The sequence below is a fragment of the Molothrus ater genome, chromosome 5 (assembly GCF_012460135.2).
Source record: "Molothrus ater isolate BHLD 08-10-18 breed brown headed cowbird chromosome 5, BPBGC_Mater_1.1, whole genome shotgun sequence".
Taxonomy (NCBI): domain Eukaryota; kingdom Metazoa; phylum Chordata; class Aves; order Passeriformes; family Icteridae; genus Molothrus; species Molothrus ater.
The window spans coordinates 49,015,825-49,033,855 of record NC_050482.2 but is presented as its reverse complement, the minus strand read 5'-3'; the positions used below and the strand labels follow the sequence as shown (position 1 = coordinate 49,033,855).

Genomic DNA, 18,031 nt, shown 5'->3' with positions numbered 1-18,031 from the left:
AAGACCCTGTATATGCTTCTCCCTTTGGTTCTGCACCCCATGGATCACAGGTGTGCAGAATGGAGAAGGTGGGAGCTGCTTCAGACCTTTTCAAGCCAGGTCCAGCACAGCATGTAAATTTTTTGTTGTGGTTTTCCCAGATTTAGAGTTTTTGTCCCCAAAATACAAATCATCCTTGTGTCTGACCCTGGAATACTTGGACATGGAAGAGGGAGTTACAATTTTTCTAACTCTACACCATTTCTTCTGGGATTAAGGGTTAAGAGGTAGACTATTCACCAACAGCTCTGATCTGTGAGCAATACCAGTTATGCAGTAGCTGCCATTTTAAAGACCTGAGCAAATGTTCTTGAAGAATGGTGAAGTTTTCTGAGTGCTTTTCATCCTGTTCAAACCCTGTGCAAATGGTAGTAGTGGTGCCTGATGGGGACATGAACATCCAAAATTACAGACAGGAAAACTGAGGTCAGGAATGCTGTGACTTACCCAAGCTACACACAGCCTAAGCTGAGATGAAAACTTTGTTTGGTGGCCCTTAAGTTCTGGAATGTGCTGTCTCCCAGATCAATGATTATGTTAATGTAATACTTCTGGGGAACACCTCACTTCAGTAATAAAAGCTGTAGGCATCAGCAAAGCAACCAAATTAGCAATGTCTGTGTCCTAGGGATGCTGCATCATGGCCATCCTCAGCACCCCCCTTGCAGTCAGCTGCCTGTGCAAGATATTTGTTTCAGTTTGTTTTGGCAGCTGTCTTGGGTCTTTAGAGCACTTAATAACTCGAATGCCCATCTAGCTGGCTGGTGCTAACAGAGGCTGTTCCCTCACCACTTGAGCTGGTCAGGAGCTAATTCCTTAGATAAGGTCTGACCGATCCTTTTTCTTGTTGTCTGATGTTGTATTTCTGATATCTGAGACCTTGCAGATCTTTCCTTGCTGGTTATTTACTAGCAGCTGTTCCTTGGTTAGATTCGCACTGCTGCCTTGGTTGTGCTTGGCATCTATTTGTGTTGAATTTCACCTTTCTCTTTGCCTGTGGGGGGCCCTCTCAACTTGAAGGTGTAACAGGTTAATTAATCCCAGCAGGTAATAGGTGAGACTTCTGGAGTCTTGCAGATGCTAGATGTCTCAGTGGGTGTCTGTGATCCTCCAAGCTAGAAGCAAAAACTCCATATACAGTAGATCAATAGTAACAAAGCATTGCCTTTAGGACCTTGGTAGAATCTGCTGATATGGGGGTTGGGGACAGCCTTGGTCAAGCTCTTGACCCTTGTGAAGAATTATTGGCTTGGAAGCAGTGTCTGGATTCTTTGCAGACTGCCTGAGCAGAAAGCCAAGTCTAAACAAGTCCAGGAGACTGAGCTCTTCTTTTGTTTTGCTTGTGTAGAGAGGAGCTTGCTTAGCAAGGGATTAGACATATTCTGTGGTGCATTCTGTCACAACTCAGTCCTGACATTACCAGGGGGACTGTTGGAAGCTGTCAGCTACTCAGGGGTTACTAAGCCCAAACTAAAAAGTCGTGCAACCCCTCCCTCTCTTCTCTTGGTCAGAGGAGTGTAGCTCAGTTCTGTCTCCTTTTTGTTCCCAGGAATGACCCACGAAGATATTGTGCAGGAGTCCAAGAAGTACTGGCAGCAGATGGAGGCACATGCCAGCAAACCAGCCAACAGCGTGGTAAGTAAGGTCCATCAAGGGCTTGGAGACAGATTTTGCTCCCAACAGTTCCAGCCCTTTCTCTCTTTTCCTCCCACGATTGTGCCTGACAGATCCCAGGCAGACCAGGCTGGCCAGGTGAGAGCTGAGGTGGAGGAGATCTGAGAGCTTTCCTGGTTGCAGTGCTGGTGTTGAGCTTTGTGCCTTGTTTTGCAGTGTTGTGATCTGCTCTGTTCCCTGCTAGGGTGAAGCCTCCAGGTCACCGAGGGCAACTCACCTGAGAATGTTGTTTCCTGTGACACTTGCTGGTGAAACTGGGAGATTTTGGGGCAGTGGTCACATAGTGGGGACCAAATGTGTCCTGCTGCCCTTTAGTGGCCAAGGGGCAGAGGGGCAGTAGAGCAGTTTGAAGGACTTCTAAGGAATGACTCATGATGTCTGATCTGAATGCAGGAGTGGGCGGAACTGGCAGCCCAGGTGCTGTTGAGGCTGACAGAGACCTTAGTGGTGCTTTACCAGGAGGAGGCTGGGAGCTTTGCCTTTTTTTTTGCCACCAGTCTATCAGTGTGGAGGGCTGAACTCTCCAGCACTACCAAGAGCATACCAGGCTAGTGTGAGAGGGTTAGAAGCAAAGGGCTTTTTCTTTGTTTACTTTTCTCTGTCTTGTTGGCTATGGGCAGTTCTGTCTTATTATTTTTTTTATCCCAGAGGGGATTTCTGTACTGTAGGAGCAGAGCCCACCCAGTGAGGACAATTCCCAGCCCAGTCCTGAGGTTGAACTAAAGCACTTTTTGCCATTAGAACAGGACAGTGGTGGGGAAAGTGGTGCAAATCCTTTTTGTTCCCATTTGACCGCTTTCTTTAACCTTGGCAAACCTGAGCTTGCCATCCCTTGGCCTGTGCCTTACTGTCTGAGCAAGAGTGTTTCACCTTTGTGTGGGATGGGTCACCCAAGAGTTCCTCTGCAGAGACCAGTGCCAAGTGCAGTCTGTGAGCACCCTGTGGAGGAGGTCTTTTATAGGAGAGGAATCTGAGTCACTCATGTGATGTTTAGCTGCTGTTTTTTGTCTTGGTTGTGTGCCATCAGAAGTGTTCTGGAGGCTGCTGGGGAAGATCTTTGGGAAGGTCTGATGGGCATAGCTTAGCCTAACAGAAAAGATGCAGGTGACTACACTGACACTTGCAGTGGGCTCTGTGTCCACCTATGCACTGGTTATGCTGCATGAGATGGATTCATCTTCAAGGGGATGCTCAGCAATAAACCTGTGCAGCTGTTGTGGTCTGAAACAGTTGGAGGAGAGGAATGGGAAGCAGCAGTCCAGAATAAGCAAGAATAACCAAGGTCTGTAGTTCCCAGGACTGTCTGACTTGCTTAACCTCTCAGGAAGCTGAACAGGACAAGTATGTATTATATGAGAAGCGGATGATCTGAATGCTCCCTGCAACCAGAGCTGGCTGTGATCTCTTTCTGCCTGGTGTGGGGACAGAGGCAGTGACATGTATCAGATGTGAATTTGCAGCAGTTTGTGACAGCAGTTGAATTTATATCAGCAATCCCTGCTCCCTATGTGCCTTGCCCCAAGAGCACAGTCCAGAGATTGGTTTTGTCCTGCCTGCTGTGAATTTACCTGCATTTTCAAGAAAGCTCTGTCTTGCCATTCTCTGTGAGTAATGAGGGGATTAAAGAAAAGATAAATGGACAGCTGTTTTCCTGTAAGCCTTGCAGCTTCAAATTCACCTTTGTCTGGAAGTGCTGCTGCTGGAAGAATAAGCTGTACAGCAGGCATGGTCAGAGCAGGTACTCTGAAGCACGTGGGATCTGGATGCTAAGTGAGGGCTCCATTTCTGGCTGCTGGGGCTTGCAAGGGGCAGAGGATCAGGAAAGGAAATGCCAGAGCCTGCTAAATCAGGGGATGGGTAGAGAGCTACAGTTTCTGGGCCCTGTGGACAGTGCTAGGGCTAATGACCAATGGCAAAGTCTGGCTGTGCCTCACAAATGCCTGTCACAGAGCTGACTGCACCCACAGCCCTTCCAGGGTGCAGAGGAAAAGCAGCAGCCATGTTGGTACAGTGAGAAAGTGCCTCCCAGCAGCACCACCAGCCGTCCCTAAGGATTGGCAGCCTGGTACTGGCACTGTGCAGGGAGACAGTCAAGTCAGTCAGATGCATGTGTTTGCAGTAACACACCATGGCTTTGGCAGCAGCACGTCCTCAGCCAGAGGGCTGTGCTTTGGGATGAGACTCGGGCTTGCTGCCGAAGGCCCTGCGGGCAGGACTCGCTATCTGCTGAGAGATGTTTACTTTTGCCATTGTTTTCTCCTGTCCAAGCAGGCTAACGTGACTCAGAGTTTTCTCAGCAGCCTTCCAGCTTTCAAAGTTGGCTGCCTGGCAAAGACAACTTCCCAGGAGTGCTGTAAAAACAGACCCCTCCTCCCCACCATCCCATGTGATCCACTCTCACTCCAGTGCCCTCTGGTCAGCGGAAGCGAAGTCACTCTGGGGGATTTTGCTGCAGTTTTGTCACAGCTGCCAGCTGGACTCAGCACCCAGGGCTGTCCAGTTGTGGAGAAAAGAGGCAGGCAGCTTGCAGGGACCCAGTAGCTGTGACAGTGAAGGTCAGGAGGCTTAGCAAGAAATGAAAAATGAAGATACACTGCTTGCCAAGCACCTGCCGGGAATCTTGCACTTGGCCCCACAAATTTGGCCTCACAGCAGCTGCTGTAGGAGTAAACCCAGTGGCCACAGATTCAGGAGCCAGTCAGCGGGGAGGGGCTGTTGTAGGGAGCTGGGTGTCCTCTCATCGCATCCTAGCAAACTGAGGGGTTGTAGCCCTCATTTTTTCTGGTTTTCAAGACCTGCTTTGTTGTTATTCCCCTAGCCTGCACCAGAATCCCCATGAAAGCTCACCTCAGAATTATCAATTTAAGCATGGAGAGGAAAAAACCTCACCATTAAGGAGTACTTGCACCTAAGTACTACTCACTCAGTTAGGTGGCTGAGTAACCTGGGCTCCTCATACAGTCCTCTGAGGTGTGTGGCTCCTCCAGAGAACATTTCAGTATCACTTAGAGGAGTTCCTGAAGATGGGAGACATGAATGGCCGTGCAGGGTCTGTTGCTTTCTGCAGAGCCTGAAGAGGAGAGTGGCCGTGCCAGAGACTTGTATTTATTTGGTTGCCATGGAGCACAGCTAGCACTATATTGTCTGGCTTCATAGCAAGGGGCGGTGCCATAGCCCACGGCACTTTTGCCTGGCTTCATCTGCTGGAGCCTCATGTGATATAATTTCCACACTGTTGGTTATCAGCAGCCTGCCAGGTATGTGTCTTGCCTTTACAAATACAGTCATGTAGCATTAACAGGAGTCGCTTTGAATTTTTGCTTGGTTCCTAATCCCCTGGGAGCACACATGCCCACTGGATTGACCAGCAGTTTGCATGACTCAGATGAAGAAATGCACAGGGCTTCTTTTGGTTAAGAATTTGTGGAAAAAGCAGCCCAGATTACCAGAACTACCTGAGAGATATTTTCTTCTCTCTGATCTCTTGTCTCTTCTGCAGACACTCAGTGTTTAGTTTTGCTGGGTCAGTAGGTTTGAGCAAAGCTTCCTGGCTGTGCTGAGAGAGATGTCACCAGGACGATAGCATGGGGTTGATAAAAGGGAATATGCCAGCAGTGCCATTTTGTTAACATAGGCCTATAGGTTTGATAGGTCAGTAGTGAGCGGTCGTGGAATTTCCTTTGGAGACAAAGTGGAGATTAAAGCTACTTTTGAAAGGCCACATATCTGAGAGGGAGGCACCTTATTACCTTTCATGATAGCCCAAATCTCAACTCTGCTCATCTCACAGCTAGCCACTTTGAAGTGTTCTTGGTGGTCACCAGCACAGGTGACAGCTGACAGCAAGTGGTGAACGAGTCATGCGCTGGGAGCCACCAGAAAGGTCATTCTCCCAGACGAGAGATTGCCCTCTTTCAAAATAGATTATCTCTTTTGAAAGAGATGCTGGTTCTCTCAGAGGGTCCTTTTGCTGGGACATCAGAGAACTGATGGCCTCGTGTATGCAGCACAGGTGAGGTCAGCTCCCCAGTCAGTTTTTCAGTGACAGAGGACCCTTTGTCCTCCGTCACCCTCCAGTGTGCCAGCTCTGGTTCTCCAAAAGACTATGTCTGGAGGATGCAGAGTGGTAGTTGATAGCTGATGTGGTGTCTCCTGGGAAATGCTTTGATTCTGTGCTGCCTGTGCTTGCTGTTTTCCCTTCACCAAGGGGTGCAGCCAGGCTCCAAGCTGCTGCTAATCAATTGCTGGCAGAAACCTGCTCTTCAGGGCCACGGCTGGCATGTCTGGTTATTGTGAGATGCTTAGGGTTAAAGTCAAGGCATGGCAGGTGGCACAGGCTGCTGATGTGGCTGACAGTCAGAGAATTGTTTTGCTGGTGCATGACCTTTGTGCTTCATGGCCAGCTCAATGACTAGGGTGTTATATTGTACTCTCACATACTCCTGTGCCCAGGGCCACTGGCAGCCAGTCGGGTTTGTTTTTTGGTTTGGAAATGAACTGGAGACACCAGCCTCATGTTCTTCCAGTGGTGATACAAAATGCAAGCAGTTTTCCAGAGATTTGCTCAGAAAACATGAGGCAGCAGTGATATGAGATTGGCTCCTTTTCTTTTCCTTCTCCACAAGTTAGTCATAATCCCAACCTAGCCTTTTCAGGTGGGGTGGGGGCAATAAGTGCAATGGCTGAGAAGATATGAAATATGTGCATTGTACCTCTGTCCAGAGACTGTGATTCAACTGCCTGTGAAACGCAGTGCAGAGGAATTGTGAGAGACAGAAGCCTGCCCAGAAAAGGCTTGGAAGGCTATCAATAAGAGGACCCAGCTCTGACTTCATTGTGTCAAATGTTAGGTGTGACACGAAGTTCTTGGTGCAAAAGCAGGAGTTTTGTGTCCTGCATTGTGATATGGTACAGCTTCCTCCCAAGGGGCCTCTCTTAGCTGTGTGACCAAGGGCTCTCCACAGGCAGTGGGACATGGATTGCCCTCTCTGCAGGGAAGTGGGGATTAAGCTCTGGGGCAAGTCTCACAGAACTTGTCTGTACACGGAGGTACACTGCCAGGGTTTCACAGCCAGGCCTGGTCAGTGCTGGAAGCTGCCAGGCTGTCTGTGCTTTTGGCCAGATGTCAAAGCCCAGGAAATCATGCTGAAGCAAGCAGTGGTTTTGCTCCTGTGTGGTATCTCATCGGGCCACCGGCTAACACTGGCCAAAGGAGAGCTTATTTAATCTGGCTTGTTGCTGGCACACAGGCATGCCGGGAGCTGCCAGCATCTCTGTGGCAGGTTTGGGGGTGCATTTTGCCTCTGTTGGCCTGAGGCTGTGGTTCTTTTCCCCAGGCTTCTCCCCGGAATCCCACGTCAAGCACCTTTGACCTCCAGATGAAATTTGTGTGTGGCCAGTGCTGGAGGAACGGGCAGCTGGTGGAGCCAGATAAGGACCTCAAGTACTGTAGTGCCAAAGCCCCTCACTGGTGAGCAATTCAACCTTCTCTTTCCTCTACCCCTCTTCAAGGGCAGGAATTTTTCATCCTACCTTCTGCACGGCTTCATTTGGCATGTGTGGAAGAGGCTGTAAGGTTTCCTAGCAGCCTCTCACTGCTCGGGGTGTTTGTCACTATAGCAGGCATTGCAGATAGCTGTTTTCCAGCTTCCTTCTCTCTTTACTGTGTGTATTTGCTGCCAGCAATACAGTCGTGCAGACTGTTACTCCTGGCACAGGAAGTCCAGATCCCACAATTCCCTTTTCTCCCAGTTCCTATAATTTCTTTTTACCAGGGCCACTAACAGAGTTCTCCTGTACATGTGTTTATGCACTTAGCTGCTTGCAGATGTCTGTCAGGTCACAACTAGAAATTATTCAAGATACCCTGCTTCCTTTTAAATTAGTTTCCCTTGGCTCTTTCATTGCTTTGGTTGCTCCTCTATGATGGATCTTTGGTTGCTCCTCTGTGATGGACCTATGATGTCTGTTTGCACCTCTTGACTCCTTGGGGCCCATGAAAATGTTTGGTGTGATAGAAGCATTGAATCCTAGAACAGTTTGGATTGGGAGAGACCTTTAAAGGTCATCTAATCCAGCCATCCTGCAATGAGCAGGCACATCTTCAACTAGATCAGGTTGCTCAGCCTGACCTTGAATGTTTCCAGGGATGAGGCATCCACCGGTCTCTCTGGGTTGTGCCAATGTTTCAACACCCTCATCATAAAAAATTCCTTCCTTACATCTTGTCTGAATCTATCCTCTTTTAGTTTCAAGACACTACCCCTTGTCCCAACACTACAGGCCCCACTAAAAAAATTGTCCCCATCTGTCTTATAAGCCCCCTAAAAGGGAAATATTGGCTGGGAAGTCACTGTTTGGTCATGGAAACTGTGGCCTGTGTCACCTAGGCAGCCTGCAGGGATAGGATGGAAGGGTTGATAGAACTTGTCTTCCCATAACACAAACCACAAAGGCACAGTCCAGCTTAATATTGTAAATGTAAAACTTTTGTTGAAGAAGAGACAGAAGCAGCAGTTTCTGGAGGAAGTAAGTGGGTGAGGATTGCTTCCTCGGATGGGAAAAATAACACCTCTTTGTGCAGCTGCTGAATAGAGCTGGGGTTTTTGCTCAGGGTATCTCCTGGTGATCCCTTGCTGGAGCTGAAGGAGAATAAATACTTCCTGGCACTGTTCATAAGGTAGTGCTTGTAATGACTTGCATTTCTATTGCACCTTTCAAGCAGAAAATATTCCCAAGTGTTCTTCATGGATCTGATTGCACAAGAATAGGCTGTGTCAAAGGATGGAATGCAGCTGTTTAATAATCTGTGGTGATGCCATGTGAGATTTGGGGGAGACTTTTGTGGCTTTATGAAAGGAGGTACCCCAGGAAATAGGTAATATTTACAGGGAGAAGTCCTCCTAAAGCAGCCTTCTTGTGGCCTCTCCATCACAGATGTGAATGTCTAGGAACAGCCAGATAGTGCAGGGACAAGCTGGACAGGAGGATCTGCTCATCTCTCAGCATTTAATGGTCTCTGAGGTAAAGAACATTAGTTCTGCTCTTTTTTGTGTCTCTCTTGATATATTCTTTCTTCTTCAGCTGGACGAAGGAGCGCCGTGTCCTGCTGGTGATGTCCAAAGCTAAGAAGAAGTGGGTGTCGGTCCGACCACTGCCTTCCATCCGTAACTTCCCACAGCAATATGATGTAAGCCCCATGCCCACCATGCCCACCATGGCCAGGTGCCCCATCCCTTTCCCTTCCCCTTCCACCACGGTGCAGTGTTTTGAGGGCTGCTCCCTTGAAGATTTGTCAAGGAAGCAAGCACATGATGGCTGAGATGGGAGGTGAGGACAGACTGATGGCAGCAAAATACATCCAGCAAAAAAATGGAGCAGAAGAAGGAGCAGCGCCCATTTAAACCATTCTGTGCACAAATGCAAATTTCCAGTGTTGCTGTTAATGCATAACAAAAGCTGTTCATGCATCTCTGGCTGGCACAGGGTTTGGGAATGAAATTTAAGACTCCCCTTAGGTCAGGGTTTCTCAATGTGGGTGAGAGGCGAGATGCTAAGAGAGAAGCCTATCCCTGCCTTTGCTGTGACTGCTATAGATTGTGAAACTTGCTCACAATGGGTTTTGAAAGCAAAACTAAGAACTCAGCTAAAAAGCCACATGCTGAGGAAAATTACAGATATCCAGCCTCCAACCCCAGCCCCAAATGTCGTGATAGAGAATTCCTCTCTGCCTCTCCTTTCTTTTTTTCTCTGGAAGGAGAAAGCTCCTTCCCCCTACCCTATGGTAGGTCCTCCTTTTGTGCCAGGACAGGGGGAGAAAAGATGATCAGTAAATACGATGTTTAGAAAGTTTCACATTTTCAGCTCTGGGTAATGATGCTGTTGGTAGCTGTGTGTGCACCAGTGTGGTCTAAGCAATCTGTAAGGCCACTCTTCACCCACTCAGAGATGGTGGAGAATGAGTCACCTTTGGGACCAGCAGCTTCATCAGTAGGAAACACTATTGGGTCAATCCAGGATGCTCCCTGCTGTTGCCCTGTATCTGCACCCAGTCACCTATGGAAATGGCAGCAGGCTGAACTGCCTGTGTGTTTATGTCATCAGGAGACTTTGGAAAAGAATCATGAGTTAATGATATATAAAGTGTCCTGTTTGCAACCTCTCCTGTGCAATTTAATGCCCCAGCTGGTTATCAAACCCACTTTCCCCTCTAGCAAGGACTGACTGTGCAGATGCTAAATTTTTCTCTCTGTCTTTTAACAGTTGTGTATCCATGCACAGAATGGCAGGAAATGCCAGTATGTGGGCAACTGCTCCTTTGCCCACAGCCCTGAGGAGAGAGACATGTGGACCTTCATGAAGGAAAATAAAAGTGAGTGGGGGAAATGTGGACCAGAAAGTTTGGGGAGAGGGAAGAGGACATTTGGGCATCTGGAGGGTCTGTTAAGACATATTCTTGACAACAGAGATGGAGCTGAACAAGACTGCTGCCATGAGTTTATGTGGGATTGTGGGTCAGGTCTGTCTACAGCTGCTCTTTTCATAAATGGGCATGTATCTCTTGAGTCCCTTGCTGTGGGACTAGTGCACATTGCTTCACTGCTGCCCTCTCTTTCTGCATCACTTTTGAATCCACCCTGTACTGTCCTTCCAGTTGCCTGTAATGTCCCAGGCCTGGCTCTATATGGAGCTCTGCCAAAGCACCAGTCCTGGCCTGTAGCTGCTCCTGTATCTTTCTTGTCAGTCTTCTATCTGCCTTGGCTGTCTTACTTATTTCTGCTCATATTCCTTGGTCTTGGGCTGTGGCACTCCCTGCTCATGGCATTGTATTCAAAGGGGTGGAGTTGAGATCCTGAATGAGAACATCGCTGGGTGGTGCCTTTGTGGAGAAACTAGTCTATATTTAATTCTGCAGGCTTACCTTTTGGGCAATAGTTGGGGGGGGGGGGGGGGGTTGCCCATATCCTGGACAGCCAGCTCTGGCAGAAATCCTTGTTTATTCAGATCAACAGGAGGCTGGGGAAAAAAGGCCAGCTGTCCAGGTGCTCATCTACCCCTGTTGGAGCTGCTGGAAAGCCTGAAGGATTTCAGGCCTGCCCTGAGTTTTTTTGGTTCTGTAGAGGGTCCTTCTCTCTGCTGAGCCAAACTGTTACTTGTTGCAGTTCAAAGCATTTCATTGCTGGGGCCTTTAAAGCACATCAGTCTGTGTATGTTTTGCTCAAGCACAAAGGTGAATCTTCAAACAACAGCGTTGTCTCAGTTTGGGGGAATTTGCATTCATTATCCCCAGTTACCTTAAGTTCCTCAATCACTCATTTAGCAAGGAGTAAATCACTAATGCATCACACTTAGAGCATCATATTGATATCTGCAAACATTTATGTTTCCATAGCCTCTCTCAGGAGCTGATCTTGCAAAGGCAGATGTCTAGTTAAAGCTTCCACCTCAAATTTCCCTTCCCAGAAGTATGTTGAATGGCTTTTAAATTAAAAGCCAGGAGAGACATTGACTGCAGTTCTCTGGGCAGGTTTTGAACTTAGAGCAAGCTATCATTAGGTCTTCCTCCCCTCTGCAGTGCTTCCTGTGGCCAACTTGCTTAGGAGCTCTCCTCCCTCTCTAGTGCTGAGGGTGAAGCTTGGGCTTAGAGGGAAGAGATGGATCTGAAACCAGCCATGCCTTAGCTTCCTGATTGGATGAGATGTCTCCTGAGGTCAAGTAGAATCAGGCCTCTTGGAGAATCATCTTGTGGAGTGAATTCCAATGAGATCTTGCAGCACTTTGCCATCTTTTTGAAAAGTTTGTGTGGCTGTTGTCACAGTTGTTCCTGGACTGATAGAAGACCCCCCCCCCATGCCAGGTGGCGTGCTGTGAATTTGGCTCTCTCCCCAGGGGTCCTGTCTGAGGAGGTGACATGGGACACAGCCCTTCAGTCTGGTGCTGCTGCACAGGCGAGGGGAGGGAAGGGCTGCCCCAGCATTTGTCCTTTTCTCATAGTTTGTGCACCAAGTGGGAGGTTGTTGAGTGGCTTCATGTGTCACCTTTGTGCAGTACTAGATATGCAGCAGACCTATGACATGTGGCTAAAGAAACACAATCCTGGGAAGCCTGGAGAAGGAACACCACTCACCTCGCGAGAAGGGGAGAAACAGATCCAGATGCCCACTGACTATGCAGACATCATGGTAATAAGCTGACCTCTTGTCCTTCATTCCTCCTCCTCCTCCTCCTCCTCAGTGCTGCCAGCCTGCCTCTCTCCTGTGCTCCAGGTGTGGCTAGCAGGGACTGCATATCTCTAGTGGAGCAGAGCCTATATTAACACAGGTTAAATGGACAGCAGGGGCAGCACAGCTGAAGTGGGAAGAGATTGACCTGGGGTCAACAAGGCTCTACAATGGCTTTTCTGTTAGTCCCCAAGTCATTAGGAGTCTACCTTAGGTTCCCTTTTGTGTGGGCTCAGCCTCTCTGCAGGGTTCCTGCCTGCTTCTGGGCAAGCTGGCAAAACCATCGCAGGCCTGTCAGAAGAGGGAGAAACTTGGAGAAGAGCTGTCACAGAAGCCTTGAAAAACTCGAGGCAGATGTGTTTCCTTATGCCATGGGTGGTACTGATGTAAGGGTGTGTGCTGCTAAAGAGTCCTGCATGAACTGAGCTGCCCTGTCCCCTAAGCCTGTTTGAGCCATAGATAAACTCTGACAGAGCATCTCCTCTGTTCCCCTTTAGTGTCAGCACAGTTCCTCAAAGACAATATGGCAGAGAAGTGTGGGTAGTCATAGACTGAGTGGAGCCTTCCAAGATACTCTGGAAGGAGAGGGGAAGAGGCAGTGCCAGCATAGGGAAGGCCAGTGGATGTGAATATTATTGCACTGACTGGCCTTTTTCCCTGTCTGCACTGGTTAGATGGGCTACCACTGCTGGCTCTGTGGGAAAAACAGCAACAGCAAGAAGCAATGGCAGCAGCACATCCAGTCGGAGAAGCACAAGGAGAAGGTCTTCACCTCAGACAGTGACTCCAGCTGCTGGAGCTACCGCTTCCCCATGGGCGAATTCCGGCTCTGCGAGAGGTACCGTTGTCTCACCTTCCTCCTGTGCTGCTGCTGCAGGGACAGGGTAAAAGGCCCAGGGCCTCTGTCATCCCTCCTCATCCTCTCACAGAGTTCTTGGTGACTTCTGCATGGAGGAGGAGTGGGATGAGATGACAGGTTTGGGTGACAGTGAGGCTGCTGTTTGATCACAGAGGTGTTCAGCCACAATACTGAGGGATAAAAACACATTCCTGAGCATGTGTCTTTAGAAAAGGAGAGCTTCCTGTCTGCACCTGTGCACTTCATAGCCAGGATGCCCTCTGCTCTCAGGCTGCTGAACAGTCTCCTTGGCCCAGTGCTTGGGGGAATCCCAGGTGCCTTATTAAATGGTTTGAATGTCTCACGCCCTCTGAATCAGCACCTTAAGGTGCCTTCAGAAAGCTTGTGATGGTTAAAAATGCTACTTTGGTTAGCAAGAAGGTTCTTGTCTTTCATGCTGGTTACCTGGCATTTCCTCTCTTGTGCATTGTTTTTTTCTCATCCCTGCCGGTCCAGTTCCAGCTCACATTTTTTTGTGCTCTTGACTAAATCCCCTTGTAGCCACTGCTGGTTTTGCTGCTCTGTTTTTTTCCCAGCCTTGATGTCTTTCCCACCTGCACACGGGTTTGTAGGACAATCAGCTCACCCTTAAAAAGGAGAGTTCACAGCATGTTTCAGTGGGTCCTGCTCAAGTATCCCAGGCAGAGAGCTCAAACCCCTGTACTGGGGGTGCCCTCCTGACTGCGCTCCTTGTGCTGGCAGGTTCCAGAAGAACAAGGCCTGTCCTGAGGGAGAGGAGTGTCGCTACGCCCATGGGCAGGACGAGCTGACGGAGTGGCTGGACCGGAGGGAAGTGCTGAAACAGAAACTGGCCAAAGCTCGCAAGGACATGCTGCTCTGCCCCAGGGATGACGACTTCGGGAAATACAACTTCCTATTGCGGGATGACGTATAGTGTGAGCCGGGGGGAGTCTGTCAGCTGCAGAAACACGGGGTGGGTTTTCCGAGGGGCAGTAGCAGGGAGAGCGAGATCTGTGTCTCGCAATGAGAACTTTTTCTTTTCTTTTATTTTAAGATTTTGAGACAATGATTTATTAGTGAATGAATTTGTGAATTTAATTCTTGTTGGCCAGCGACGCCATGCTCATTGAGTTTGTGATCCATCTTTTCTCTCTTCTTTCCCCCAAATTCCCGTTCCACTTCATCTTTTTGTTTTCACTGTCCTTCATTCAAAGGAATTAATTCAGTCTGTATTGGGCTGCAAATCAGAGAATTTCTCCTTGTGTCATTCTTCTGTCTTTCAATTCAGAGTATGACTGCAGAGGTCTGGAGGACAAAGCCAAGAGAGTGAGACAGAAAAGTTGTGGATGCCCCATCCCTGGAACTGTTCAAGGCCAGGTTGGATAGAGCTCTGAGCAATGTGGTCTAGTGGAAGAGGTGTCCTTCTAAATGACAGGGGGATTGAAACTAGATGATCTTAAGGTCCCTTCCAGCCCAGACTGTTCTATGATTTTATGAAATCTGGTTAAAAGGACGTGACCATGAATTTCATATGTTCCTTTTCTCAGTGCTGCAGACTAAACGCCACTTACTCTGCTGCAGCCCTCCTGCTCTTCTGGGAGTTTGGTACCAAAAGAAATAGAAATTGTGGTGCAAAGAAGGAAAACCACTAGATTTGGTTTAAGAGATCTAGGTTTATGCTCTAGCTGTCTGTATTGCACTGAGGCATCAACTGGTGCTGAGGAGGATAACAGCTGTGTGGTATAAGGAGTGCAAGGTAAAAGCAGCAAAGTAATGAAACTGCTTGCAGCAGCGGAACCAGGGTTGTAGGTGACTTCAAACTTCAGCTGACTGTACTCAGAAAGCAAGTTGGTGACTTCTCATTAGATGTCTTTTTCAGTGTGTGGCAGGTATTCAGGGCAGATAGCTTGGGTTGTTTTTTTTTGGCTGGTGTGACTGGTGCAAGTAAAACAGAACCCATGTAGGAGGTGTAGTGGAGTCTGTGACACACTGTGTGTCACTGAAGTCCACACAGCAGTATCAGTCAGGAGGGAGGTGGTCACCAAAAGGAGCCTGTGTTTCTGTGTTGCCTTGTGTCCTGAAGAAAGGGAGGGAGGGAGGGAGGTAATGGTGTTCTTTCTTACTCTTTAAATGGCATGTGTTTCTGGTTACTTAGAGCTGCATTTTTCCCTGCACTGCCAGAAGAACTGGGTGGGGACCCATTTAAAAGGACACCATTGCACAGCACAGGCAAAGTTAAGCTAATGGGAATCCAGCTGGAAGCGCTTACCAGTACCAGAGATCCAGCTCCCTCCTCCCCAGAGCCAGAGCAGGGAGCTTGTGGATGCACAGTGCAACCAGGATGTGACCCAGAGCATGGACAGTGGTGGAGAATGAGTGGGACCCAGCCATGGCCTGCTCTTGTGCTGCCTGATGTGTGCTCTGATGAGGTAATCAGTAATGCTGAACTCTGGGACAGAAGTTTTGCTTTTATAAGAGGCAGCAGTGAGAAGCAGTACTGCTCTGCATGCCAGCCTTGTCCTTTCTGGCAGTCTCATCCTGTAAGCTGTAAATGTGTTCCCTGTTCTGAGCTTCCCTCACCTTCTCTCTTCTGCAGTCCAGCTGTGCTCTGCAGTTTTGCATGCATGGATGGCACCATCCAGTCAAACACAAACACATCTCTCTCCCAGCCTTCATCAGGGATGTCTTTTTCATACAGATTCTCCTGGGACAGCAGTCTCAGAGCCCTTAGGGCTGGTAGGGCTGTATCCATGGTAAATACAATCTGGCCATGAACTGCTTGGTGTTTTGGCATTGCTGCGTCCTCCCATTCCTCTCTGCTCCCACATCCTTGGGGTCCAGAGCTTCAGGAGAGATGGGATGAGGAAAATTGGGAGATGGGGAGATGGTGTGGGGCAGCTTCCTAAACCAGCCTTCAGGAGGGTGCTTCAGCTCCACTGGGATAGTTAGGGTCCAGTTATGGAGCAGAGCGCTGGAATCTCTCCAGAGACACAATGTGCTCTAAGCAAACTGAATGCACTTCTGCACTTAGAATCATTTAGTTGAAAAAGACCTCGAAGATCATCAAGTCCAACTGTTAACCTGGCACTGCCAAGTCCCAGACTAAACCATGTCCCAAAGTGCCACATCTACATATATTTTTAAATACCTCTGGGGATGGGAATTCAGTCTCTTTCCTGGGCAACTTAACTACTTTTCTGCTGAGTTTTTTTTCCTCTCCCTTAAAATATGGATGGTAGTCTCTGGTTTGCTATGACCAATATCAGACATGGCAGTTTTTGAGTGGTCAGGTGCTGTATTTTCTCCTCTGTTCTTCATGGTAGCTATGGTACCTTCTCCTGGTCATCCTTGTGCTCAAGTGGTCAACTTTAGAGATGGGAGGAGACAGGCATCAGCTCCTGGGTTATCTTGTTCTGCTCTTCTTGGGCAGAGATGCCAAGGAAGGAAATCTGGATTGGGGGACACTGGAATGTGGCTTTTATTTTTAAAACAAACCTGCATCTCTAGTGACTCTGGCATTCGCTGAGCCATGATTTCTCATGTAACCTAAACAAGTTACAGAGTGGGTCACTCTCCCTTCTCCCCATCTCTGCAATGAGAGCTGAGCTGCTCAGTGGGGCTTCAGAGATTCAGGCTGGGGCTGAGATGGGGAGAGGGTGGGGTGAGAGTGAGGTGAGGTGAGGTGAGGTGAGGTAGGCCCACAGTCATGGGGGTTGCATCAAGTGTCTCTTTGTTTTCCCTGATATGATAACCTGGTCTGTGGTGTTGCAGTACTTCGTCACCAGACTTGTTTTAGTGTGTATATATGTCACCCTTCCCATGAAGCATATATACACAGGTATTAAATATATCGCTCTATATAATATTATATGTGTGTGGTATCGAAGGAATCTTTTAAATGAGGGTAAAGGAAAAGGACTCAAGCCAGGAAACGGCAGCATCTCCAGTTTAATTATGAAGCCTTTTATTTGGGATAGGGAAAGGGAAATAACAAAAGAGGAGAGGGTTTTATATAGGTAGGTATAAGCTTTGAGATGGGACAGGTTTCCCTGTTCGCATTTTTGAAACCCTTTAGGATGTCCTTGCAGTCCCATCTCAGTGAGAGAGTATTATACTGCTAACTAGTGAGTAAAGTTTTAATATAAGGCTTTGCTTATATTATTTAAAGGGACATTGTGAAAGGCAGGAAGTTTCACACTTGACTTCCCAGGCTTGCTTTTTCAAGCCAAGAGGGTTTTCTTCAGCACGTTATATGCTCTCAGCAGAAATGCTCAGTGCTCTAAGCTCTACAGCAGATAAACCTCAAGTTGTAGAGGCTGCTTTAGGGGTGTGTTCACAAGACCCTGTGATAACTCTCTCTTCTTTATTTGTGTGAGAGAGGAAGAAGAAAATTCTGCAGCACAGAACCAAATTTGAGAGTTTTTAACAAAGAAAGTGATGTTTTAATTTTATAACATTAGAAGGAAATCTCATATCCTGTAAAATAACTACAGACATTCATACAGAGCAGAAACTTAATAAATGCTGAAGAACTTAGTGAAAATCTTTTCCCAACTTCTTTGGTAGGGGCAGGGATTTAGGTGACTGACACTAGCATTGGAGTTAACCAGGCCTTTACAGGGAGAAGTAAAAAAAAAACCAAACCAAACCAACAACCAACAAAAAATACCCTACTTAGCTTGTATGAAACTGTATGTCAAAAATTGTTGGGTTTTAGCAAGTGAAAGGAAAAGATAGCAAGGGGATGCTGCAGTTCTGAGCTGGGTAGTAATGATTTTGAGTCCTGTAATATGTCTTCATATTAATATAAGAATACCACGCTTTACTATTAAAAAAGAACTTAGTATCTTTCATAAGGTCTAGTATAAGGATAAATATGTAGATGTTTTAACAACATTTTTGTTTTTGTTCTTAAATAAAGAAAGAAAAACCAAACTTGCTTCTTTTAGCCTTTGTAATAGAAAATAAAAGTGTGCACTTTAAACCCTCTCCTGATCCAGAGTGTGTTTGTGTTTTTCAAACAGCCTGCAAAGGATTTTATCTTGCTTTTGGGTTTCTCTGCTGTGAGGAGGGAAGCAAAGGGAGCACGTCAAGCATTGGACCACTGTGGCTTTCTCCCATCTTTAAGTATAATCTGCTACTCTTCTTGCTGAGTGGAAAATTGCCTATGTGCATATTAACAGTTGATGCAGTTCTTCATCAGACATACAGTTCTTGTGAACTTTAGGTTCACTAGATT

At 47.7% G+C, this 18,031-nt stretch overlaps 1 protein-coding gene across 6 annotated transcripts in view; it reads left to right on the top strand.

Moving 5' to 3' along the window:
• Positions 1–17,781, top strand: part of ZC3H7B (zinc finger CCCH-type containing 7B) — a 47,260-nt gene extending 29,479 nt beyond the window's left edge. For all 6 annotated transcript variants that reach the window (XM_036400424.2, XM_036400420.2, XM_036400421.2 and 3 more), the window contains exons 17-23: positions 1,589–1,674; positions 7,050–7,183; positions 8,797–8,902; positions 9,976–10,084; positions 11,761–11,894; positions 12,608–12,771; positions 13,534–17,781. In XM_036400424.2, coding sequence (XP_036256317.1) covers positions 1,589–1,674; positions 7,050–7,183; positions 8,797–8,902; positions 9,976–10,084; positions 11,761–11,894; positions 12,608–12,771; positions 13,534–13,726 — 926 coding nt within the window. In that variant the 3' untranslated portion in view covers positions 13,727–17,781. The remainder of the gene's footprint in view (positions 1–1,588; positions 1,675–7,049; positions 7,184–8,796; positions 8,903–9,975; positions 10,085–11,760; positions 11,895–12,607; positions 12,772–13,533) is intronic.
• Positions 17,782–18,031: the final 250 nt, after the last annotated feature.